General features: G+C 38.0%; 1 protein-coding gene across 2 annotated transcripts; it reads left to right on the top strand.

Annotated features, from left to right (window-relative positions):
• Positions 1-1,300: 1,300 nt before the first annotated feature.
• NGLY1 (N-glycanase 1) lies at positions 1,301-24,965 on the top strand. 2 transcript variants are annotated; one of them, XM_085051131.1, is made up of 12 exons: positions 1,303-1,501; positions 2,550-2,664; positions 4,699-4,941; positions 8,336-8,495; positions 11,403-11,625; positions 12,323-12,444; positions 12,838-12,983; positions 13,169-13,279; positions 18,123-18,287; positions 19,535-19,723; positions 22,860-23,037; positions 23,555-24,965. In XM_085051131.1, exons 1-12 carry the CDS (start codon positions 1,374-1,376, stop codon positions 23,728-23,730), a joined length of 1,956 nt encoding a protein of 651 aa, XP_084907257.1. In that variant the 5' UTR covers positions 1,303-1,373; the 3' UTR covers positions 23,731-24,965. The 2 variants fall into 2 exon arrangements, with proteins under 2 accessions (XP_084907258.1, XP_084907257.1); XM_085051132.1 differs by lacking the exon at positions 19,535-19,723 and having other exon boundaries at positions 1,301-1,501.

Below are 24,965 nucleotides of genomic sequence, written 5' to 3'. Positions count from 1 at the left end.
CTCAGCAAAAGTGAATTGTCATGTGTTTAATCTCAGCTTTTGTAAGGGATATGTACCACTGTATTAAAACGTGATAGAAACTGAGCAGTGACCTGTCAGAAGCAGACAGCAGAGCGATAATGTAATGTCAGCTATGAAATCAGAAGGCAGCTTGAATTTTAAAGACCTCTCTTGCTTGGAACTCTTTAAATCTGCACTCCTAATAAAGCAAAGCTCCACAGGCCTTTGTGTCCAAGGTTCTTCACCACAGTTTTTTCCACTAGTAGCCCAAACCAGACATCTAAAAGAAGATCAGGGTTTTTTCTCTTCTCTTTGCATAGTGCCAGGCAGGTGTCACGGTGGGGGCCAGTCACTGCAGTGACATTCCTGCTCAGGCAACTCAGGTGAGCCTGAAGGTGTGGCACCCTCAGCACTATCAAACCAGGGCAGCACAAAAGGGGATTTTTATCCTCAACGATATTTCTGCCTGCCAAGGGGCTCCTGATGCTGCAAAATGTGGAATAGCTAAACGTTTTCTTAAGAAATTATGTTCTTTCATCTTTGTATACTTTGAAGCCAAATCAACCAGAAAGGAGATTTAATCAAGCTCTAAGGTTTGTCCAGGTGTTAGAAAGAAAAATTGCATGTTAACAGAATTGCCTTGTTTCAAAGATCTCACACCCCCAGGGAGGTTTACAAAGCTTGGGAAAAAGGATGTATCACTGATAGTGGGCGCAAAGAATGCAGAATTTATCGGACATGAGGACATTTGGCAGAACTCCCAAGATAAGGAATATATTAACAAAGCCAGCTCTGCAGCTGTGATGGAATCAGCTCTGACTGGGTAAAATGGAATTCTGGCAGGGAGAGTTTGCAACCATTGAGAAAAACTGAGCATGTGGACTAATCAGTGTCAGAATAGAATCATTTAACCAATAGAAGATAGGACAGTAATTAATAAGAGAACTGTGCGACTTGTAGCCAATGAACATTAAAACCTTTGTTTCCTAAAATGTAAAAATAGCGATAAATTTTGGTAGTCATTGTGCTGGCCTTGAGCACCCCTTTCTGCACAGATCTGTAAATTAATTAAATACCTTGACTCTGCTTGTGGATTGGCCCCTTGCACAGCGGCAGAAAGAACCGACTTTGTGTCACCGAGAGCCCCGTGTGGCCGGGAGGTCCCGCAGCACGGGGGGAGCGGGGTGAGGATTAAACCCGCTCGGTCCCTTTAAGGCCCCCCCATCCCGGCTGTGCGTGCGGGGCCGCGGGCGGAGGCCTCAGCGCTGCACTGCGCATGCGTTCAGTGCCGGGCGGTGCTGCCCGGCTGAGGGCGGTGAGCTGGGCGCTCCCGCCGCACATGCGCACAGCGCAGCGCCGGGGGGCGGGGAGCGATGGCGGCCGCCCTGGGGCTCTCGTCCTCGCCCGGCTCTGCCGCCGTCAGCGAGCTGTGCCAGAACAGGCGGGAGATCTTCCTGGAGGCCTCGCGGCTGCTCCTCACCTACGCGGACAACATCCTCCGGTGAGCGGGGTGGCCGCGCTCGGTGCCGCTGGGTCCCGCCGGCCGCTGCCCGGCTCCGCGCGGCGCCTTCGGTGCTGTTGTGTAATACCCAAGTTCGGAAGCGTCTCGCGCGTTTTTGGCGTTACTTTAAAGTTAGCGTTGCTTACCTAGAGATGTAGTGTTCTGGATTTTTGTTTCTGTATCTATTACTGGATGGTTTGTCGTGGAAGTTTGGGGGTGTGTGTATTAAGTACAAAATCAGGCGTTTTTCATGAATGTGCAAGTATTCAACCACCTAAAAACAAGTGGCATAGCAAGTCATTTAACTTGATTTTAACTTGGTTTTAATTTGTTTTTAACTTAATTTTAAAACTTCTTTCTTTTTCGCTCTGTTTTTCCCTTGCTCTTTGCTTCTGACTTCTCCAGGTTGGTCCCGAGCGTTAATGACAGCAGGATTTGTGCCAGGTGGCTCTGTAGGGTGCACACACACGCCATACGTGTGCCTCACCTTGATGTCTTCCAGCAGCTCGAGGAGTATGAGCTGCTGCTCCCTGTCTATATCTGCCTTGTCATCCGCTTGTAAAAGCTGCTGTGTGACAGAGAATGGCGAGTCCTGGGCTGACTTGTTTTAGAGAAGGTTTTTAAAGGAGTTGAAAGAGGAACTGAGAGAAGGGACTACAGCCGTTTCACTCATGTACCAGGCAGTTTAGCACTGCTTTCATAGTGGGACTAAAGCCACCCGGCATCAAGCTGAGGGGTTCAATTAGGATGTGCCAGGTATAGGGGGATGTGAAGTTGTCTTTAAGTGTCACTACAGACTAAGCCCTGCTGGGTAGGACTACAGAACACAAATTTGTGGACATAAGTTGCAAGCTGAAGTTGAGCGCCAGTTAGTAACTCTCAGTTAAGTGCAAAAGGACATTTATTAAGTCAAAGTTTAATGTAGGTTTTGCCTATGAGATGTAAATGAAACTAAACTTTAAAAAAATCCACCTCTTATAGTGCAGTTACCCAGCTTTTAAGTGTTTACATAATTTACAAACGTAATTACAACTCTCAATTTTTTCAGGAATCCCTATGAAGAAAAATACAGATTAATTCGGATTGGAAATCCAGCATTTTCCACAAGGCTGTTGCCTGTCAGAGGAGCAGTCGAATGTTTGTTTGAGATGGGGTTTCAAGAGGTGAGTATAATTTAGTAATTTCAGGTGTCTTCATCAGTTTACATAGTAAAATTTAAACTGGTTTTTTTTTCTGCTTCTCTAGTCCAAGGCAGTAGATTTTAGGGCAGTTGGTATTTTCTTTCAGTCTTTGTTTGCGAACATCTGCAGATAACCAGCAGAGAGTTTAGATGTGGCTGCTTCTGGAAAAGGGTGGAGCTAAAGCTAACCTTATTCATGACAAGATTGTTTTTCTACTGCTCAGGCACACTGCTAGTTTACTGAATGGCTGGATACATATCCATGCTGGCACAAAGGAAATGGTGGGAAGCAGGGTGAAGCTTCTCTTTGTAGCAATGCACTATTAGGTGAACATTAGAACTCATTATAAGTGAATGATGAAACTGCCATTTGAAAGAGGAAAAAAAAAATCCGGACTCTTCTTGTTCCTGCCATTAGTAGGACCCCGTAGTGATTTAGATAAGGGACACTGAACTGATTAAAATTTAATCTTCCAAAACAAAACCAGAAATGTTTTTCAGCCAATTCACAGTGCAGCTGCACAAGTATTGGTGTTGTCATGACAGCAGTGAAGGGCAACAGACTGACTGTTCAAGTAGTAGTAGGAGGGTGAGTCCTTCAAAACCCATTTTTAAAAGCTATGAAATTTTATCCTGAAATAGTGTTGAGTGAATATTGACTCTGTTGCAGTCAGAAAGATGTATTTCAAAGATTGCTTTGTGTTCTGAAGTGGTCTCTGTCTTGGTGAAACTTAAGCTGCCAAAGCTTGTTAAACTAGAAACAGTTTTTATAATTGCTGTAAAGCTGGGTTGAAAACCCAGCTGTTGTTTAACTATGCAAAGCTCTTGCTTTGCTTTAATTTGTCTGTTTGATGCTACACTTCTGTGTGGGTATGTACATTATGTTACTTGGGTCCAGCTGTCATGAGACCTCTGCCTTCTCTTTGGGTAAAATTAATTACTGTAAATGTTTTAATTTTAAAAAATGCTAAAAGAAATGGTGACTGCAGAGGGAGAAACTGTCTGTGAATTTATTCCCATGCTGGGGCTCAGGAGACTTTTAATGGTGTATTTTAGCCAGGAGGTAGGCAGTGTAGTTAGAGAAGCACTCGGGCAGGTCACTGAGAGTGTGTTGGCTCAGTCTTATGGTTAGTGTGTCAGTCGAAGCTGGAGCTCACAAACTTCTCTTCAGCTGTATAGCTAATATTGTTCCTTCTTTTGTTTCTGCTTGATAATGGATTGATAGATTCAGTTTAGTTTTGTGGTGATTCTAAGTGTTACCACGGAGTCTGAATCTGCAGTGATATGTGACCTGATGTAACTGTAGGTAAACAAATTAGCTTAATAAATAGAAGTGCTGCAGTGGAAACTGAAACTGCTTCAGTAGAAACTGAAACTGTTAAAGGATGAATGCTTCGGGATAGTCATGTTTTTAGTAACCTATTTCTTTATGTTAAATACACAGATATTTGATTCTGTCATAATTGCTGATCTCTTGTTATGCTACCACTAATCATGTTACAGTCAAAAATAAAATCCAGAAATCAACCCAGATACCAGTCTCAATAAGAATAATATTTCCTATCTGAAAACTTAGACTTAAAAGATAACAGTGTGGAAGAGAATTTCCAGCAAATGCCATTCTTGGGCCTTCTTCCCTCAACACTGGATGTCTTCCTGTGTTGCCTAGGATTTCACTGCTGTGCTGTGTGAACAGAGCATTAACGGTTCATTTCTGTTTTTGCTGCTTTCTGTGCCAAACCGTACCCATATGGTCCATGAATGGCTCTGCAAAATAAGTTACTAACAAAAGCATGTTATGAGCCCTCTTTCTCTAGATTGGCTATAGGTTCTTGATCAGGTAGGCTTCTGAATCTGTGAGAGACTTCAGGCTTCTACTGTAAAGAACCTAATCTAAAAAGCTGAATCCTGCCGAGCCTTGGGATGCTAACTTCCAGTAAACTGTTAGGTAATAGCTACAGATCGTTGACTAGCATAGACCTGCATTAACTGCTGAACTCATTTGTTTAAATTCCAGGGAGAAACTCACCTGGTTTTCCCTAAGGAAGCTTCAATTGAGCAACTACGTAAAATCAGAGACTTAATTGCTGGAGAGAGGAGTAGCAGACTGAATGAGTCAAACCAAATCCACAGATCAGGATCCTCTGAAACTGTCAGCAGCACTCAGGCAGCTGCACCACGGCCTCCAAGACCTGTTGACTCTGCTCTTGCCCCTGCCCGTCAGCGACCAGAAGCATTGCTTGTGCAATCTCTTGAAGTGGTAATTATAACTTGAAAACGTCATAGGCTCATTAGTTTTGAATATAAAGATTGAAGAAGAGTTAACTGTTTGGACAGTTTGCTTAGAGAAACTGAGTAATCTCCAAATGAGCACATTTTTAAGCTCTGTCTGAGTAAAGCCTAGAGCAACTTCATGTAATCTCACAGCTAATCCTGCTTTGAGAAGGTTGGAGTAGACATTTTTTTTCCCCCCCAATGGTTTCTGAAGGTTTTTGAGTCTTTTCTTCAGCTTACATGCAACTTAAGCATGAAACACTCTCTAAATAGAATATTAACAAGACATTTTGCTGAAGATGTCCATAAATGTTCTGTTGATTAGGGTGTCATGAAAAAAAGCTGATTTACATTGAAAGGGAACAGCAAGATGGGGAAGAAGGGGAGGGGTGGGAAGGCTAAGGTCTCAGACTAGGGTTATATTTGGTATTTGAGAGCCGACAAAAATAGCCGTAATAATTGTTAGCATCTTGGTTTGTGCATTGTGACCTCTGTGTAGCCTGTGAGGAGGGCTTTCTTTTTTCACATGTGGCTGTCATTAAAGACAGGAATTTAGCCAGAGAAGTTTATAATTATTTAGGCTGAGTTTCCCTTGTGCAGGAGGTTGAGATGAAGTTCCCTGTCAAGATGGAGGCAGAGTCCATTTGTCTGATGTTACCTGGCTTCATGGGAGAAGAAACAGCACCTCATAAATCTTTGAAAAATTGAGTTATGTCTTTTGATAGAAGCTTTTAAGGATGCATTGGTTTAACTTTCTGAGGAGTTTTTCCTCCTAGAACGAGTGTCACTTTGGTCTCAAAGTTGGTGCAAGATGAATCCTAAAAGCTCACTTCTCATGCATGCTTAAACACAGTTTGCATATTTTAAATTATATTATCAGTATATTATTGGAAATGAACTATGACTTACTGTTGCGTTCCAATGCCTTCTCAAGTCATTGAATGAGAAATGGCAAAGCACTGTTTGAAGTGATGGCTTTTGGGGATAGAGAGCCCTCAGTCACCCATGATCACCCAAAATGTCCTTTGGGAAAGGTACTGTTGTATAGGCACTGAATATTGAGATGTTTAATCTAATTACGTTAGCATGGCAGTAGTTGAATCTAAAATATACTGACTAGATTTATTTTAACTTGTTTAGGGGTTCCTGCATTGGTTTTTTTGGCCTGCTTCTAGACTTCTACTGTTTCAGCCACTTCTGCAGTGGGGGTTGGAAGTGATTATGAAACAAGTAGAGTGACTTGATGCTGCTGTACTGCTTAGTAGTGGAAGCTTTACAAGTTGATCTTGCGATGAGAAAAATGTTGTGGATTTCAAGTTGACACAACATATTCTGAGGTTAATCCTTCAATTTCTCATTATTCTGCCCCAACATACACTAGGCCATCAGAGTTGTGGATCCATTTCCCCTTAAGCTATTAACTTTCCATGCTTCCATGCCTGCAAGGTGGGACCAAACTTACTGCTATTTAGGAACATTGGTAATGCAATGTTGGTGCTTTATGAGAATGCTGTATTTTAGCTGATCTCTATGGGGAACGGATAGGTCTGTATAGTCTGAATTGATTGGAAGGAAGTCTGGCAGTGACTTGGCCATTTTGCTTGCACAGCAGTGTGGGTTTTGTTTTTCAGTGAGTACCCTGCAGAGTTATAGTTGTGTTATTGTTGTGTGCACTGCTGACAGATGTCAGAGAGATTTAGAGTTGTTTCTGAAGTGCAAGCATTTTTTCTTTCCTGTGTGTTTCACCTGTCATTCATGGTAGGCCTAGTAAGTGCAAGGAAAAGTGGCTTACTTGAAACAGCAGAGGAATATTCCTAGATGCACAGTTCTAGGGACCTAGCACATCATTATTTTGCTTCACTGATTTCTTCTTCATTTCTTGTCATAAAATATTCTTGAGACTTGGGGAAAGGAGAGCTCTGGCTAGTTGTTAATTCTGGTGGATGGATTCTGATCCCTTCCTGAATGGCAGTGATTACAGGAGGAAAGGTGTATCCAAACTTGGAACTGCAGTGAGGTTCACCACGCTTGTAATATGTTTGCATAACACTTCATACAGTGACTTTCATGAAACCATTTAAGCAGTACTGCAACACTGATGGTGTTTGCCTGTGAGAAAACCTGAGTTGTCAAAGAATCTGGGAGACTTTCTGCTGTGTTGAGCAATATCCCTGAATACCCTTTCAGGAAGCTGATGGAACATGAAGGTCTCTAAGCCTTTGGCAGTGTCTAACGTCCCTTATTTTTTTCAACTTGCATTAAAGTGAATCTGGACACAATGGAGTTGGTGTTGTTAAACCAGTTACCTAGAGCTGGTGAGCTCCAGGACGAGCAAAACCAGCTCTCTCCTGTTTTAGCAGTTATGAAAATTGACTGATCCTGCAGTACTGCACAGCATCAAAACAATCACTTGTAATTTAAGCGCTCCTTTAAAATAAGTTATCTTTTGAAGAGTTCTCACACCTGTGTGTATTATATTGCGTTTACTGCCAGCCTCTCAGGAAAGTGTTGCATTTTTGATTAAATTAAGATGGTAGTTAACAAGGCTAAAGGCTGAAGCATGATGTGGCAATAGAGAAAAGGTAATTTAGCAGTGTCACAGGCTTCCCCCAAAAATATGCCAAACTCTTACTTTCAAAATCCCATTTCACTTTCTGTGTCATTCCCTTTTAAATGGGAATAAATCATTTGCTCAGCTACCAACTTCATTATTATTAACTTCAGCCATTTATTTTAGTATCTGTCGGTGTACCTTATTGGGTGCAACATGCCACTAAGTGACAAAATGACTGACTGAAGAAACCTAGTTCTTGTATCCAATTGCTACTGAAACAGACTATTCAGTGTATGGTCAGTGGGCTGTCTATTCAAATCGCAATCAGAGTTGATCTGTGAAAGAAGGAAGTAGAAACAGACAAGCAGCATTCATGAATAAGAAATAATAAGCAAAATTCGTCAATGATAGAGTTCTACAAACCAGTGTAGCAGTGTCTGGAAAATGAAAGTAATTACAAGGGTTTTTGTGGATTTTGGGTACAAGGTGTCTGAAAGAAAGGTGGAGAGACGAGGTGGGGGAGAGAAATAAGCCAAAAACTTTCCCATCAGAGGTGTATTTAAAAATAGTTTTCTCCCTGAGTTAGTAGACTTTTCAGTCAGGGCACCATTCAGAATGCTCAGAGGTTACAAGACTCTCTTTACAGTTTGGGTGATGGTGTCTTCAATTTTTGTTGTTATCTTTACAAACATACATTTCACCTGGAAATATATAATGTAAATATGAGCAGAGAATTATGACTGACTATTTTAAATAGGAGAGCTTGGTTATTCTGCCTGAAGGTGAAGGTACATAAATCATCTTGTGACTGAAAATCCTTTTGCAGGCTGCACATATCTTGAAAACACTTAAATCAAAATTTGAGGATCTTGTATTGATGTATGAGAATCCTTCGCTTCAGCAGAAAGCACTAGCTGCAATTCCCCTTCAGGAATTGAAAAGCAAGGCTCAGAAAAAGCTAGCTCAAGCTACAAGACTGGACAAAGGTAATGCTGCCAAGTTAAAGTGTATATGAAAGTGGAAATGTTCTTTTAAATGTATTATGCTTTGGGTATGTGTATTTGATCATACATCTGCAGGTTCCAAATGCTGTTTCTAAGTAGGAATTGCTTTCTTCCTAATCTACTATTCTCTCCTTATTTTTATTTTGCTTTTGTCATCCATCTTTTACTGCTTTTATGTGGAAATTCTGGACTCTCATTTCTGAATTAGTGAAAAACAGTGCTGGGGAAACAAATGTTGCATTCCTTGAATCTCAGGTGAAGTGGCTACAGCAAGAGGAGGGGAGCTTCTTGTTCAAGTTGTCATTGTTTTGAAATTGTCAGAGTGCAATTTTCCTGTACATTCTACAGTTCTAAATTCAGAACAAAATTTTTAAATACTGCTTCTCTTTTTTAAAGTGATTTTGGTGAGATTTTGAATGAGACCTTTGCAAGATGTAACCTGATACAAACAAACTTCCTTGCTAATGCTTAAATGAATAGGATTATTCACATGCCATCCTCTTGGAGGTAGATATGAAATGTTGGCATAAATACTTACTACATCAGTGTCTAAAACTCACATTTTCTCCATAAATGCAAATTTGTTTTGAATAGATGAAGTTTTTGTCAGTTAAAATGGCATATTTCTATTTTCAGATGATGGTTTTAGTTTTTTTCAGTGATATAGTGAAATGGCACTTCTATAGGATAAAAATTAAAAAACCACACAATTCCAAGACCATCCTTAAACAAAAAAAAAAATCCTTTTCAGTGTGAATCTTCGATAGAAGACTGTTTCAAGAAATTCTGCTAACTTTATAGAAGTGCTGTTGGTTTGCAAACCAAAAAGAATCTCTTCACATGTTGTTTTTTTTTTTTTTTAAATAATTTACTTTGTGATGTCTCATACAGCCACACAGTAATATATAATTGTGCCTTTGACATTAAGGAAGTTTTTGACAATGGATTTTCTTAGTAATTTTTCTTTTTTTGTAAACTGTACTGGGGAGTAAGAAATTACATGAACAAGTACAAAGCATTCTCATTCAGCAGCATGGACAATACAATGGGGAAAAGAGACTTAGCAGTAATAAATTACAGCTACTAAATTTCTTTATAAAGAAAAATAAAGAACAAGCTACCTCTTAGACTCTGTTCTAATACTACAGTGCACATTGTTTAAAAAGGGGAAGGAAGGGAGAGGATAGTGTTCCGGCTGCTTCTTCCCAGACCATCAGGCTGATGTAGTCAAAATGGCTTCCAGAGCTTATTTTAGATACAAATAAAGGGGAAGGGATGGAATTCCACTGTTGTGGATTGTGACAGCTTGAAAGCATTTTTCAAGAGTTTTATAGAAACATTTGTTTGAGACTGGACAGGGTATGAGATATGAGTAATTGGCTTTCAGCTTCTTTGGTGTATCTGTCCTGTTGCATTAAGACTGCCACCTGTGGGAATAAATACTTTGTGCTAGGGGACACTTAGGATAAGCCTTGCAACACATAATAAACATTTTTGGCTCATAAATACTGTGCTAGAAAGATTACAGTCATTTGATCAGAAGAATCGATTTAATTTCACTATTTCCCTTTGCCACATGTCATTAGAAAGATGGACTGAACAGTAAAAAAATAGCTGTGTATCACAGCCAGTTGTTTTATGTTCAAATAAAACACATTTGTCATTTTTCCATGTGATGTTTTAGTGAAGTATTTATTTTGCAAATCAAGAGAAGAATGTTTATATCATAGCAGTCATATTTTGTCAGATGGGTTCTAGTTTGAAAGTTGTTATCCAGGAGAAAAGAAGATGGCCTGTGCTTGAAATCTTATCATTCAGCTTTTAGCAAAAGGTTTGAATATACAAGCATATCCATTTTGCAAGCAGTAAGGCCTACTCTGAGTGTTCCAGCACTAGAGTTTTTCACATACATGAGTCAAAAATGGAAATTTTACTATAATTAGAAGTCAGGTGCTCTTGCATTGATTAACAGATAATCTCTTCCCATGCACTTCATGGTCTTGGCAATGTGTATTTAAGTGTTAGTGCTCCTACAGAGTCTTTTTTATCAAAGATGGCTACAGCGTCAGAGGAAGATGTGAATTGAGCTTAAATAAGTAAAACACTCATCTTAGTCTTTTTTCGCCTGCCTAAAAAAGGAGCTGGTGCATAAATTTGGTGCAATTGCCTTCAATTTCCTTTAAGCAGCATTTTTGCAAATTTAATTTGTAAGTTAATATTCATTAGTCAAACCTGTCTGCACTGTGACTAGAATAAAGCTGTAGTGCATAAAAATAACCAGGCAGTAATACTTATGATTGCAGTGGGGCCTAGATGATGAAGTTATTAGGAAGAATTATTTGAATGCTTATGTATATGAGAAGGAAGAGTATCTCTCTGGGCATTGGACATGGTATATACATATGTTCTACAATAATTAAGCTGTGTTTGTTGAAAGTCTGTATACCTGCTTGTTAGACTGCTGCCAGTGTCTGGTTCTTTCAGATTTTGAAATCAAAGTGATTGTTATTCCTGGTTTAATAGCTAAGAATAGGGAAGTAATATTTAGGAGCAGCTCTCTCATCTGAAGCCCTGGAGGAGTAGAAGAGGCATCACCAGGCTTAAATGTGTATCTGACTTGGTTTTTGAGCAATTTCTTATTCTCATTCTAGCTGTAATATTTAGGACTACAGTTCTTTGTTCTTAAGTTTGAATTACTCAGTCTTGACAATTTAGATTTTCTTTTTTTATGTTTTCAAGTAATATATGAAGCTTTTAATACAGTTTTTACATTTTAGAAGTACACAGAAATGTATAAAGGCCCAGAGATGCTGATATGTATAGCCACTGTCAAGTTCAACTGAATTACTTTTCCATTTGAACTAACTGTGTATTGTGTAAATTTTACAGGTGCACATGTGAATGAAGAGGACTTCTTATTGTTGGAGCTTTTGGACTGGTTTAAGACTTCCTTTTTTCATTGGGTAAATAGTGTTCCTTGCAGCAGGTGTGGTGGGCAGACAGAGCCTAAAAGTGACAACCTGTTGCCTACTGATGATGATCTGAGGTGGGATGCCAGTCGAGTGGAGAGCCATTACTGCAACAGGTGTCAGCTCTGTAACAGATTCCCAAGGTGAGCATACAGAGATTTGCTGTCTTTTTTTTTTTTTTTCAAGAAAGGGCTTTGAATCTCTGCATTTTGTGAACAGGTGTGAATCTGTTAGTTCAGAGGGTAGAGAAGCTGTTTGAAGTAACATGATAGAATTATGGATAAACCAGCCATTTCTCTACAAGATTAGAGATTTTTTAAAAAAAAATATACTTTCTTTATGTGGACTTGTTCTGAATACTTGTCTGATTTGATTGGATTTTTTTAATTTTAACTTGGTGAAGCTTCTAAATAAAATATGTAAATATTGGCAGCCATATGTAGATAAGGTTCAGTTATTGCAGGCCAAGCGTCACTTCTGTAGAAAATCACAGTAAAATGCACATCTTTTGCTGAATCTATAGCAGAAGAGCAAATATACAATTTATTTATACTTTTACTAACTATTAAAAGGGCCACCATTCAAAAGTCACATTTTAAGATGTCTAAATCAATTTTGAAAACTTAAACCAGATACATTTCAGTGCTGCTATAAACGTATAATGGGGTCATGTGAGTTAAGGCAGCATTCTGCTCAGATGTATTTTGTGCAGTACAGCTATCATTTCCATTATCATCTGTGGACTGATTGGTACTGAAATCTATTCAGATAATCAAAACATGATGCAAAGATTTCTGAAAGGTGAAGTGTATTTTCAGTTGTTTTGTTTTTCTCCTGTAGGTATAACAACCCTGAAAAACTTCTGGAAACCAGACGTGGACGCTGTGGCGAGTGGGCCAACTGTTTTACGCTGTGCTGCAGAGCTGTAGGGTTTGAAGCAAGATATGTCTGGGATTATACAGGTATCAGTATTCTGGAGTATTGTAACATTAATACAAACCTGTGCAATAGGAGGTTATGTATTTTATGTTTCTCAGATTATATTAGCCATTAGGCAGCACAGGCAGGTATGCAAGTCAGCTAACAAAGACAATATACATTCAATTTCCTGTCTTGCCTCATGAGGTGAAATACAGTTCTGCAAGTAAGATGAGATGACTGACTGCATAATGATACAATCTTTAGCTGAATCTAAGGGACTGTGATAACGTTTCTAAATGTAGATGAACAGAAAACATGTTCTTTCACCTGTTTCTTCATCAAAGAAATTGGAAAAAAGTTACAATATTCTGCAAGATTAGAATAGAGGCTCTGTCTCTATAATTCATTGTTTATTCTTGGCCTTTGTTACATAGATCATGTGTGGACTGAAGTGTATTCGTCATCTCAGAAAAGATGGCTTCACTGTGATCCCTGTGAAAATGTCTGTGATAAGCCTCTTCTCTATGAAACTGGCTGGGGAAAGAAACTCTCCTACATAATTGCATTCTCCAAAGATGAGGTAGGAGTAATGATGATATTAATAAACAAACTTGCCCTGAAGCAAGTGTGCAATGTATTCCACCTTGGTGTAATTTCCAGAATTATTGTAGAGAAGCATACTTTGATTGGCTAGCCTCTTTAAATGAAGCAAGATACATGCATGGCAGTTTTAGGTTGCTTTATTTTCTTCCACTTGTGCTCGAGGTTGTTGATGTCACCTGGAGATACAGCTGTAAACATGAAGAAGTACTCTCGAGAAGGACAGCACTCAGCGAGGCGACGCTGCGAGAGACAATTAATGCACTAAATAGAACGGTATGTAGCTTTTCTTCAATGGGTTTCTGAGAGTGAGACACAAGTAGCTGCAGAATGTGAAGTCCTCAAACAAAGGAATGCATTTGGTAACCTCATAGGAATGTTCATACACTATGGTTATAAAAAATGGTGTTAACTACACATTTTACTCTGAATACATGGCAATCAGTCGCACTGTTGAACTTAGGAGAAATAAATAATGGTATGTGAGTGGATTATCATAGTATCTCTTACATACACAGATGTGTGTGTGTATATTCTATTTCTTAGGAACTTTGAAGTAGACTTGTACTTGCTGGGGGTAAACTGCAGCTCCTTAGTAACTGTGTACTCCTTCAGTACCGCTATAACTTGAAAACGGTAGGATTTACAGTGTTAAGAAATGTGGGTTTAGTTTACTTTCAGTGACTTTTTACAAGCTCTAGGAAGTGAATGATTCACAGGCTGGTTCCAAGACTTTCAAAAGGCGTTGATACCACCAGCAGAGCTTTGACTCAGAGCCACATGTTTATACTGTGCATGCTCAACATCCCCAAAATACATGGAGCCATCTGCATCTGCATGTCATAGTTGCTGAACCTCTCTGCTAAGCTTTTTCCATTCCCTACTTGGGACACCATGAACTTGTTTCAGTATACTAGATTCAAGATACTGTAATACCATAAAACATTGAACCACCTTGAGCTTTCCATTTTGTCCTCCGTTCCTTACAGGGCTAATTCCCATGGCTGACTCCCATTCATGGGAACTTTAGTTCCAGTGGTAGTATACAGCCAACGGCCTAATAAACAGATTATGCCTTTTTTGAGTCCTGCTGGCTTGAGAGTTACAGCCATACACCAGGACTGTGAAGAATTGAGCTGGGCTCATATTTGAGACCAGGGCTTGAAATAATTTTAACAGTAAGGAAAAATTAGAGTTTCAGAGCAGAGCACTGGGAAGGGTAACCAGAGCAGCAAAGCAAAAGGAAAGGAGGTAAAGGATCAGAAATTCAAGTTGAGGAATGCATGCTCTTTTTGCAGGGTTGCAGGAATTTAATGGTGTCCCCTCCAAGCCCTGAACCCTTGCGGATTACAAAGCTAATCTGAGGGGGCCTTTCTTCTGACCTACTTTCAATAGAAACTGGTCACCGCATCCTTCTCCACAATTGTCTGTCTGTACAGAAATAACACTGGAAATGGGGCATTAGTAAGTGGAAAAATTTCCCTGACAGTATTGATGGAATCAGGAAACTATGACATCCTTGTCACCTCAGTGATGTCACTGTAAGATCATGCTCTGTCTCACTTAAAGAAGTTTAGGAGACTAAACCAGTAAAAAATATTGCCATCTCCAACAGGTGGTGCTTCATGTTTGTTTTGTTAGCATCATGTTGGAATGTTTCCTGTTTCTTTCCACCTTTACAGGACTGTGCAGCTCTCAAGCTGACGTAAACGCATTTCAGACGGAAAGAGCAGGCATTCTGGTCATTCTTTATATAAAAACTTAAAAACAGTAGGGGGAAGAAAGCTGTAATTGTGTTTCTAGTGCATTCTCTGTATTTCTCCTATCTTCCTTTCCCTACATGTGGAAAATCCTAGCCTTTTCATCTCTATGCTGCATGCTTTCCCTGCTGCTTTCCAGTATTATTAAAGCTGTCTTGTGATTTTATAGGAACATCTTTGTCAGTCTTTTTAATGGTGTCTTACTCTGAGGGGCAGCTTACTCTCCCTTTCTACAAACTGATGATATTCGCACTCCTCCTCCCACATACACTTCTTTTTGTCCAGTAGCTGTTCAGAATGTTTGATTAATTTAATTTATTAAATTAATAAATTTAATCCCTGTAAGTATCTGCTCTTGCTCCTTTTTTCTTTTGTTTTTTATAGCAGCAATTAGATGCCAGGGCTCAGAGGCCATCCAATTGCTAAAAGAACAGGATATTTTTCCTAGTTAGAAGGCCTTTCTTAAAGTTAATACTTCAGGAAATAGGGGACATTAATTAATGAGGGGACATTAAAAAGTTGGTGTCTGAAATTCTCCATGTTGTGTTCAGTCACAGAGGGCTAAGGTAGCTCATCACTGGAGCTATCAAGGTGTCCTGTAGCAGGTTTTCATTACTCAGTTCAGTCACAAGTCTCCACTTCAGCTAGTATGGTTTCCTTCACTGCATCCTATTCAGACAAAAACTGATGTAGAGACCCCTCTAATTTGCCCTTTTCCCATCATCTCCTACAGACTGGCTCCACACTAGGAGGAATTATAGTTTTTGTACTGTTTGATGCACAGCTCCAGCACTGCACCTTTTAAGTCCAGGTCTTCTAAGATGCAACTAAAGAGAAGCAGTATACATTATCACCTGTACTGCAATGTTAGTGAAAATGGAATCTGAGGGTTCATTATTTCTCTTTCCTGCGTAAAGAGCAAACAATGTTGAGTGGCTTGCTGTTAAATGGATAACAAAGATAATTTAATCTCTTCAGTACTTGCTTTACTTCTCAAAAATACTTCATGTGTTTTATCTGGGCTGGGCATTCCTAAATGGGTGTGTAGCCTCTGGACTACTTACCATCTGATATTATTCTGTGTACCATAGCACACTGTGCCTACAAAGTTTCTTCACGTACTTTGTATGGGCATTGCCTTATTCCAGTCTGTTGTATATTATCCCTGTAGAAAGTGTGGAGGGGACCCTGAACTTTCCACTGTTTTCATTGGAAATAGGATGGTGGAACAGGGAAGCAAATTGTTTTTATAATTTGCTCCAGGCTCCAGTTTTTTGGGTAGTGATTGTAAATGGTTATAGTTATAGTCAGGTCAACTCTTAAAAGGAAAACTAGTCATTTAGGTTGATTAGCAAGCATTTCATGCTGATTGATGTGAGACGAACCAGTGTTCCTTGTCAAAGGTTTAAAATTCCATTTCTGCCCTGAAATTATCTGTTGCAGCACCCAGCAGTGGGTTCGCTTAAACTATGGGTTTTTGGTCTCCTGAAAGCACAGAATCCTTCAGGAAGCATCAACAACACAACTTGTACATGATGCAGAACTGATTTTAAAGGTGCAGTTCACCATCCCTCTTCCTTCATATAACCTTTCTCTGCTAAAGAAAGGTGTGGTCTGAGCATGTACGTAGAGGTTAATACCTTAAAAAAAAAAAACAAAAACAAAAAAAAAGCAAATCAAAACCCAAGTAACTCAACAAAAAAAAAAAAAAAAAAGCAGGAAGTTTGGGCTATGGCAGCTGGAGTTTTTGTAATCTATTTCTGATGACAATGTCATTGGTAGGAAATGTAGTTACAGGTTTTCCCAGCCCAGGCTGTCTTGATGTCTGCACAGTCTGAGTGTTTTGTATGACAGGCCTGCTGTATTTCTATGCAACAATCTGCTGGGTGGCAGGAGATGACAAGAATTAGCATACTGATTTATTGTGCATAATGAGGTCTGTTTTCTGAAGCCTTTTCATACTGAAGCACTGCTCTTTAACGGGTTTTTTCAGCTATAAAAACTACACAGCAAAGGCATCCAGTTCTCAGCATGGCATCAGTGATTACAGTGGTGATGACCACTGACAGTAGGTTTCCCCTGGATGAAAGTGCTTGAAGAAAATTGTGAAACCATATCAAACTTCCTCTGAGCTGGAGCAAGATCAGTAGTGCTGTGTAGGGATGTCCAAAGTGTCAGGGCAATTGTTAGACTCAGGAAGGCCTGATATTTCATGGGGAGCTGCTGGACCCACTGGTTGTCATCCATCAACACAAGTAGAGGTGTGTTTCCCTCCTTGCTGTGCTAGAACTGGTATTTGGCATCTGGAATTTGTTCTGCTCAAGCTGTTTCTCATAATTTCTCTGTATCTACTTTCCTTTATCCAATTCCCTATTGTTGTCTGGAACAAAATAAGTCTTCAAATGTTTCTTTTGTGATCTCTAATAGGAAAACTTGCTGGTGTCAGAATTGCTTTTGAGATAATTGAAATGCTTATCAGCCTCAAGTTTTGGGTCTCGGTGGGCTGAGTGTGCATACCTTGGGTGATCACCAAAGCAGAAAAAATGATGTTTATAATAATTTACATACTCAATGTTTAACTTAATTTTTCACCCCATGTAGGTTTATCCACAGTTAAAAAACCCACAGGCCTCACATACCAGATTTGTATATTTGACATGAAAATCATGCAGACAAGATACCAACATCTCAATAAATTTTTTTAGAGTTGTTTACCAAAAAATGCTCATAGTTTTATTAATGTAGGCAAAAAAGACCTTGTAATTTTTTTTTATTTTCCACTAATTTTCCTGGAACTAAGATTTTCTTAGTTTTCTGATACCTGCAAAAATAGAGATGCCATAGTTTGGTTATGACAGAATCAGTGAAATAACTCTTTCAAAGACCAACAAAATCTTTTGTGTGGGTTTAATCACAGAACCAAGACTGTTGCCAAGCAAGTCACTTCACCTTAGAGAAGAAAAATTTGGCCAAAAATTGTGCTTGCCTTCTCTTTCTTCCAAATAATATTGAGAACAGCTACGGTACAGCATACATATGAATAGCTATAAAAAATGTTACGGAAGTGTTCTATGATCATCCAAGAAAATATATTAAAAACAGCACAAACATTATTTTAAAAGAATTCCACATAATGCATGAAGGTTTCTAGAGGCAGCACTGCTGTTGAATAACTGTGCATTTAACGACTGCTTTATATTTGTGTCTGTGGTATAAAATTGATGTTTCTAACAATCAGTCTAGACTTTAAATGTTAATCTGTTTTTTCAATTCTATTTTTCCCTGTTGGTGTCACTCTAGAGCAGAATTATAAATACTTTCTTTTTAACCTTTTTTTTTTTCATAAATTTTTTTTTCAGAGACAGAAGTCTTTGTCAGAAAATAGAAAAAGAGAGCTCCTGGAAAGGACTATTGTGGAGCTTGTTGAGTTTATTTCTCCTAAAACACCTAAACCCGGAGAATACGGTGGAAGGACGTCAGGCTCAGTGGCTTGGCGAGTAGCCAGAGGTGAAATTGGTCCACAGGTATTTACCTTTTGCCCTGATGACCATCTTAGAGGTAGCTATCTAGGGCTTTGGGATTATGGTCTGTAAAGGAATGACACTTCATTGTAGGTAGCCAGATTCAGCTCAAAAAAATGCATCTTGGGAAAGCATTAAGTGAAAGCTTGGTGTAAATTCAGTAGAGGTCCACAAATAATTTTTGAGGATTGATGGTGGTCCATTGATTCTAATAATGTTTGGGAATAGTTCTTAAAAGTTAAAAATACTGGTTTTCATTTTAATTAGTTAGTTTGACAGGACTAGGAAGTTTAAGTCAGTTGAAAACAATTGGGAAAACTGTCAAAAAAGTGTTACTAGATACTTCCAGGTTTTAAACAATAGTAGGTTTTGACCAACTATTTTTTTAACAAGTCAATGTGAGAGCAATTAGAATTCTGTAAATTAATCTCTTAAATAATAAACTTGATTGATTTTCATATCAATCTTTTTTACTGTTTCCAAAAGCAAGGCTTGGTTTTTATTTATATTATGCTAAGATACAGAACCATAGTCATATTTAGCTTGAGTCAGGATGCAAAGGTATGACCTCAGTTTTGTAGCAGTCCCATTGTGTGGAATGGCTGACTATGCTAAATAGAGACAGTTAAATGAAATCAATGAGTTTCCTAGGATTGCCTAAGTTTGAGAAACTAAGAGTTTATTGCAGTTCTCCATAGTTGAGGAGACTTAATTTCTGCTTTGCTGAAACTCATAAGAACAATGACTTTAAAAAACAAAGCAATACTGTGAGGTTACAAAGTTTGTACTTTAAGTTTTTTGAAGTTGATTTGTAAACTGGCATACACAAGCACCTATATATGATAGTCACGGAATATTTGCTGTTCAAAATAACCATTTACTTATTCATTGTACAAGAAATACACTTAACATAAATTTTCTATTCTGAAACTTCGATTTCTTACTTAAATGATCTGATTTTATGTTAGTTTGTTAAAAAATCACTTCTAAAAGTAATTATATGAAAATTTTAAAAATAAAATTACTGCTTCCCTCTGGAAAAGGTGCAGGTCTACTGTAGGACTCTGGTTTAAAACTTTTCTTCTGCAGAAATGCTTTTGTCTGTGACTTCTCTTAAAAAGGACATCTTTTTTTCGCTTGGCAGCAAAACTGACTTGCGAAACCATAACATACTGTTTAATAGTAACATAGTCTTGGGGGGAATTTAGGCATTGGGGAATGAAAGACCTTGTATTTTTTTGCTTTTTCAGAAAAGAAAAGAAGTAGTTTTTATTCCCTCTGAAAAGGAGAAGACATCTAAACTGTTCCATCTCGTGTACAATGTAATAGACGATAGTTATACACGGATTTCAAATAACAATGAAAAAATAAGTGGCTGGGAAGCAGGAGTTTGGAAGGCAGAGTCTATTTGGAGAAAGGTTGAAACAGATTGGAAAATGGTAAGAATAGCAATTAATAAAAGCCTGTAATATACAGTAAAAGTATGATAACTCTAGTAAAACAGACAACCCTTGCCAATGTTTGGAATCGAAACCTCTCTTGGTGCCCATAGAATTTAGGTGATGTTAGTAAATGTTATTGTTAAGATTCAGTAAGATTGCCAGATGATACAAGAAATTGGAAATTTAATTTGTTTTTCTGAAAGGATGATTGAATCCTCTGGAGGTAGGTAAAATCCTTGCCGGAGCACCAAATTTTAAAAAATGTCTTCCTTCTTACACTTTTGGGAAAATGCTGTTTTATGGAAAAGCAGTATTTCTCTCAAAAAATTATATTTGCGGTTATTGAGAATAGCTTTATAGTGTATCATACCTCTTTGATACTCAGCCAAAGGAAGAAATTGTCATCCTAAATAATACAATTCCATCTGCAAGAAGACAAAACCTGTCAGTTGTCCAGATTATTTTATACTCTGCCCAGAACCCTTCCCAAGCATCAGGACGCTGAGCAGCACAAGAGTCATATGCTCTAAATCTAAGAAGAAAACTGATACCTGTGAAGTGGGAAGGGGTTATGTACTAGCAAACAGCTCTTCCCACAACAGCAACCAACTGTGGAACTAAACATTCTTGTCAGGGACTAGAGCATGTTACTTCTTTTTTCCTCTGCCACGGTACTAGTCTGAAGAGTCTCTGACTAAACATTCTTCTAGCTTCCCACTGATGAAAGGGGAGCTAAGTATGTAACTGCCTTTTGAGATTTTCTCTGCTGGGTGTATACATAACTGACTTGCAAAATGCAGTAGGGGAATAACTTGAAGAGGTTATGCTGCATAAAAGAGAAAGACTAAAGAAAGAAATGGGAGAATGGTATAAAAGATGACACAACAGGGTAGACTAATAGTAAAAGAGAAGTAACAAAAACTCAGAGTAAGGGGCAAATGTTCTCTGCTTCCCTAGGATCTGCTAAAAATCTGATAGTACTTTATGTTTTCAATTCTGCAACGATCAGTTATCCTCACTTTTGCAAGAAACATACTGTCCCTGCACTGAAACTAAACTGCAGTTCTGCCCAGCTCTACTAATCAGATAAAACAGGGTGGGACATATCTATAAGACCAGGCAAAAAGACTTTATCCTTGTATTCAATAGTACCTCAAAAGGATGAGATGATGGCCTTGAGAAATTAGGAGCTATGCCTCCAGGTTTCTCTCAGGCTTGTGGGTAAGGCATGTTAGTTCTGCAGGAATTGCATCCTGCAGAAAGTGTGTAAGAATCTAAGAATTTTAAATTACTTTCCATTGGGGGTTGTTTGTATTATGGGAGATGGCAGCAGAGGGAGAGGTTGTTTGGGATTTGCCTTTTCTTTTTATAACTCCTCTAGTAGCTCTGCAAGATGCAGCTTTGGAGTTTGATTCAGCTTCTGTCCAAGAACTTAAAAGCCAGAAGCACCTTTATAAAATACTTCGTTAACATTTATTGTGCAATGAATAGAAAGGCATTTAAATCCAAAAGCCACGGAAAATATATCTATAAGTATTAGACCAGGAGGAACAGAAAATAACCACTGGGTTTTATGGTTCACAGTGCAAACAGGTACAAACCACAAATTCAGTCAAATTACCCAGAGATGACCTGGTACCAGGCCTCAAATGGACAGACCACAGTAGGTGATAAAAATGGTCCATGGATTTGTAAAAGACTTATTTTCCAGAAGAGTTGCTCCAATGGAAGAGAATTTGAATTTGTTGGTTGGTTAGGTTTTTTCCTCTGAATTCATACACTTTTCAAATAGTACTGGAAACCAAACCACCAAGTTTGGAAGTTAGAGGACAGTCAAAAATACACAAAAAGAAACTTTTTTCCTGATTAAATGCTTGAATATTGTAATGAAAGATGAAATAAACTACTGTTTGAGGCTTTTCTAGCGTTCAAAACTATGTTTAGTGCATTTCAACCAAGTAGTGTTTAATGGGTTGTTTTGGCTTCCTTGCTAAAATACAGCAGTTCAGTGGGATTTGATCAAGGGAAGGCTCTTGCTAGAACCAGCTAAAATACTTTTAAAAATCTGTGGAGGTCAGCACCTTCATGAACATTAAGATTACATTCACATGGAAAAAGCTGAAATCATTTCGTTTTCATAGGTGATCTTCAGTGTAACGCCTCACACCTTTCGGGGGTTTGGGCTTTCTTCAACATGAAAATAGTAACACTAAAAAATTCTGTTTTATAATCTGTCAATGACATTTCTATATTAGGATGGGATCTTTAGTAAAACAAACTACTGTGTTTTAGTATCATTTTATTCTGGGATGTTGTTTCACGATTGAAAAATAAAGAGCTGGCTAAATCCACTCAGTATGACAATCAGAATCCTGGATATGACAGGATTTTTATAAGTTTCCTTAATTTAGGATTCCAGGAAGGATCACAGTAGTTTGGACTCTTTTAATCTGTAGTGTCTGTTTTTTAGGTTTGCTGATAATAGATGTTGGACTTGAAAGAACAGTCGGGCACTTGTTATAAAATTCTTATAAGGGTTCATAGTAACTTTAATGACTGTTAATATGTGAGCATGACAGTTCAGCCAGGTAAAGTTCAGAACAGCATTGGGACTAAATTAAATTAGGCAAAGTTGTAACAGTTCAAATAATGTTAATACAAGATTTATAAATGGCTGGCATGTATGATTTGCTTTAACCAAGACACATCAAGTCTTGGGGGAAGCATTGTGCAGCCACAGCTGAAGATCAGCTGATTGCACAGTTTTTCATCAGCAATACTGAACAACTGAAGTATTCTGTGCATTTAAAAAAAACCCTGAATTCTCCTTCTTTAAAAAATAATATACCTAGGTGTTTTTGTGGCTTGAATTTTACTGTGGATGTTGAAGTAGTTTAGTGTTCCCTAGCTGTGAACAGGTACAATTACTTAACTGTGGAATATACTTAGGGATGAAGAAAGATGGTTTTTTATGCAAAATTGTACATTGTACAGTTTTAAAGGTTCAGGGGCTTGACAAAGAATGAAAGTGTGTTATCTTAGTATTTTTATGTCCTTGTTAAAAGGATTAATTTGATGTGTGTGTTGGTCATCTCAGTTTTTGACATGCTAATTATGTCTTCTTTCCATGTAGGTTTACTTAGCCCGAAAAGAAGGGTCACCCTCTGCTTCCATCAGCTGGAAGTTTGAGTGCAAGTCAGTTGGTCTGAAAATAGATAACATTTCAGTTAGGACAAGCAGTCAAACATTTCAGAGTGGAAGAATACAGTGGAGACTTTGCTCTCCTACAGCAGAAAGTGCTCTGATAGGAGGTAAGTGTGGAATTTAAATAATGAATTACATCATGCGGCGGAGGTGTAACTGGAAATAAATAGTTTATGTGGTGTGGATACTGTGCAAATACTAAAAACAGAATATGAATATTATTTACTTTTCCAACAGCATTTCTTAGCAAGGTTAAGAAAATACTGTGCATTTAATTAAAACTGGTACAAAACGAATTTTTATTAATATACACAGCCCTACCTGCAACAAGCAAGACTACAGAGTGAATACAAGATACTTGTATTTTACTGGGAAGGATTGGTGCTTCTTTGTCTGGTAGCATCAATCCTGACTGGGTCCTGTGAACGTGAACATTAAAAGAATAGTAACTAAAAATTTGCAGCTTTTTTTTTTTTTCTGCCACTAAGAGGACAAATGAATCTGAGTAGTTGCAACTGAGATCCTTAAACATCCATTGCAACTTCGCCTTTTTAGCATGCATTCTAGTGTTATATGCTGTCTGGAGCTGTGGCTTACTGAATTATTTATCTCTTCCTTCAATAGATAAAAATCTTTGCTCCTATTCAGATTTTTCTGGAGCAACGGAAGTTATGTTGGAAGCAGTTCTAAATGGAGGGGATGGTGAAGCTGCATGGCAACACACACAGCTGTTTAGAGAGAGCTTAACAGGATGTGGAGAAAATTGCTTGGAGATAATTATAAAACTCAGTGACCTCTGAGAATCTGAACTGCAGAAATGTACTTTGGATTCCTTGAAGATGTTATACCATGGATACGTCATGAAGATTCGGTTGGCAATTCCTCTTCTTCCTGCTGGCAGCTTATTTCCTGTTTCACTGCTTCCATTAAAACAACTTGAAACTGCACGTGTATTGAATAGGTAAACATCACAATGAAAACCTCTTTGCTATAAAAGCAAACACCAAAATTAAGGGATTGAACCATAAAGTACCCTTTTCTTAAACTTTACAATGAAAAGGAAGCAATTTTTAGGAAGCAAAACGTGATAGAAGCACAAAACAGTTGCAATTAATTTTAATTTGGAGTTTTGGAATTGGCTTGCTGGTTTTTGGAGGGTTTGTATAATCTGCTAGGAAAATCAGTTTGAATTCTGTTTCTTGATTACAACAGATGCTTGTGATGATTTTTAAAATACTTTAAAGAATATTAGAAGATTTAGACATTTAAAAAAATGGATTTTGTGTAATATCCAGAAGTTCTAAAATAAAGTTAATTTCAGGATTGCTTCAAAATTTCCTTGTTAAATGTCTAAGTACTAAAGCTCTGTTTAACACATAGAACTATTTGGAAGCATGATGGTTGCTGGGAAAATAACTTAATTTTGAAAGAAGTGTTCACTATGTACCTAAAATTGTCATGGCCTGTGAGATGAAAGTAAGGCATAAAACTGAGTAAGAACATCATATTTTTTTCTATGAAAAAATAGGTTATTCATTATAAATACTTTTTAATGATGCTCAGATTTGCTTTAAAAAAATCTTTTAAAAGGTAGGCATGTAGGTTGAAATCCTTTTAAGCTATTGTCTTGACTTGCTTTAAATACTGTTTCCAAATTTGATGTAAAAGAAACTCCTGTTCATTAAATTTAAATTTATTTTCAGTCAATATAATAAAAAATACTATCCAGAAGATGTCAGATGTTGCAGTGCTATGAATAAAGCATGGAGTGAATGTTCCGATTAGCTAGTCTTTATCAGAATTTGAGTAAGGCTATGCCTGGATTATACAAGCAATTTTCTATTATAGAACTAAAATGCAAAGTTCAAACTATGGTTTTATTTTAAAATAAGTGAGAATTAAGGATGATGTTCTCAAGATCAGTGTTTTTAAAATTTTTCTTCCTTTTTCTGACCTTTCCATCCTGTGTATTGATTTGAAATGTTTGTCAAAAATAATTTACGTTGAAATAAATGTTTGCTGACCTTTCAACAAA

The sequence above is a fragment of the Lichenostomus cassidix genome, chromosome 2, assembly GCF_008360975.1.
Source record: "Lichenostomus cassidix isolate B80296 chromosome 2, HeHo_3.0, whole genome shotgun sequence".
Classification (NCBI taxonomy): Eukaryota; Metazoa; Chordata; class Aves; order Passeriformes; family Meliphagidae; genus Lichenostomus; species Lichenostomus cassidix.
Note: the sequence above shows the minus strand (reverse complement) of the source record. Positions and strands in the feature narration are given on the sequence as shown.

Coding starts and splice junctions, on each gene's coding strand:
- NGLY1 (XM_085051131.1), top strand. CDS start 1,374: ATGGCGGCCGCCCTGGGGCTCTCGTCCTCGCCCGGCTCTGCCGCCGTC. Junction 2,665..4,698: donor TTGAGATGGGGTTTCAAGAG/GTGAGTATAATT, acceptor TTTAAATTCCAG/GGAGAAACTCACCTGGTTTT. Junction 19,724..22,859: donor TTGAAACAGATTGGAAAATG/GTAAGAATAGCA, acceptor CTTTCCATGTAG/GTTTACTTAGCCCGAAAAGA.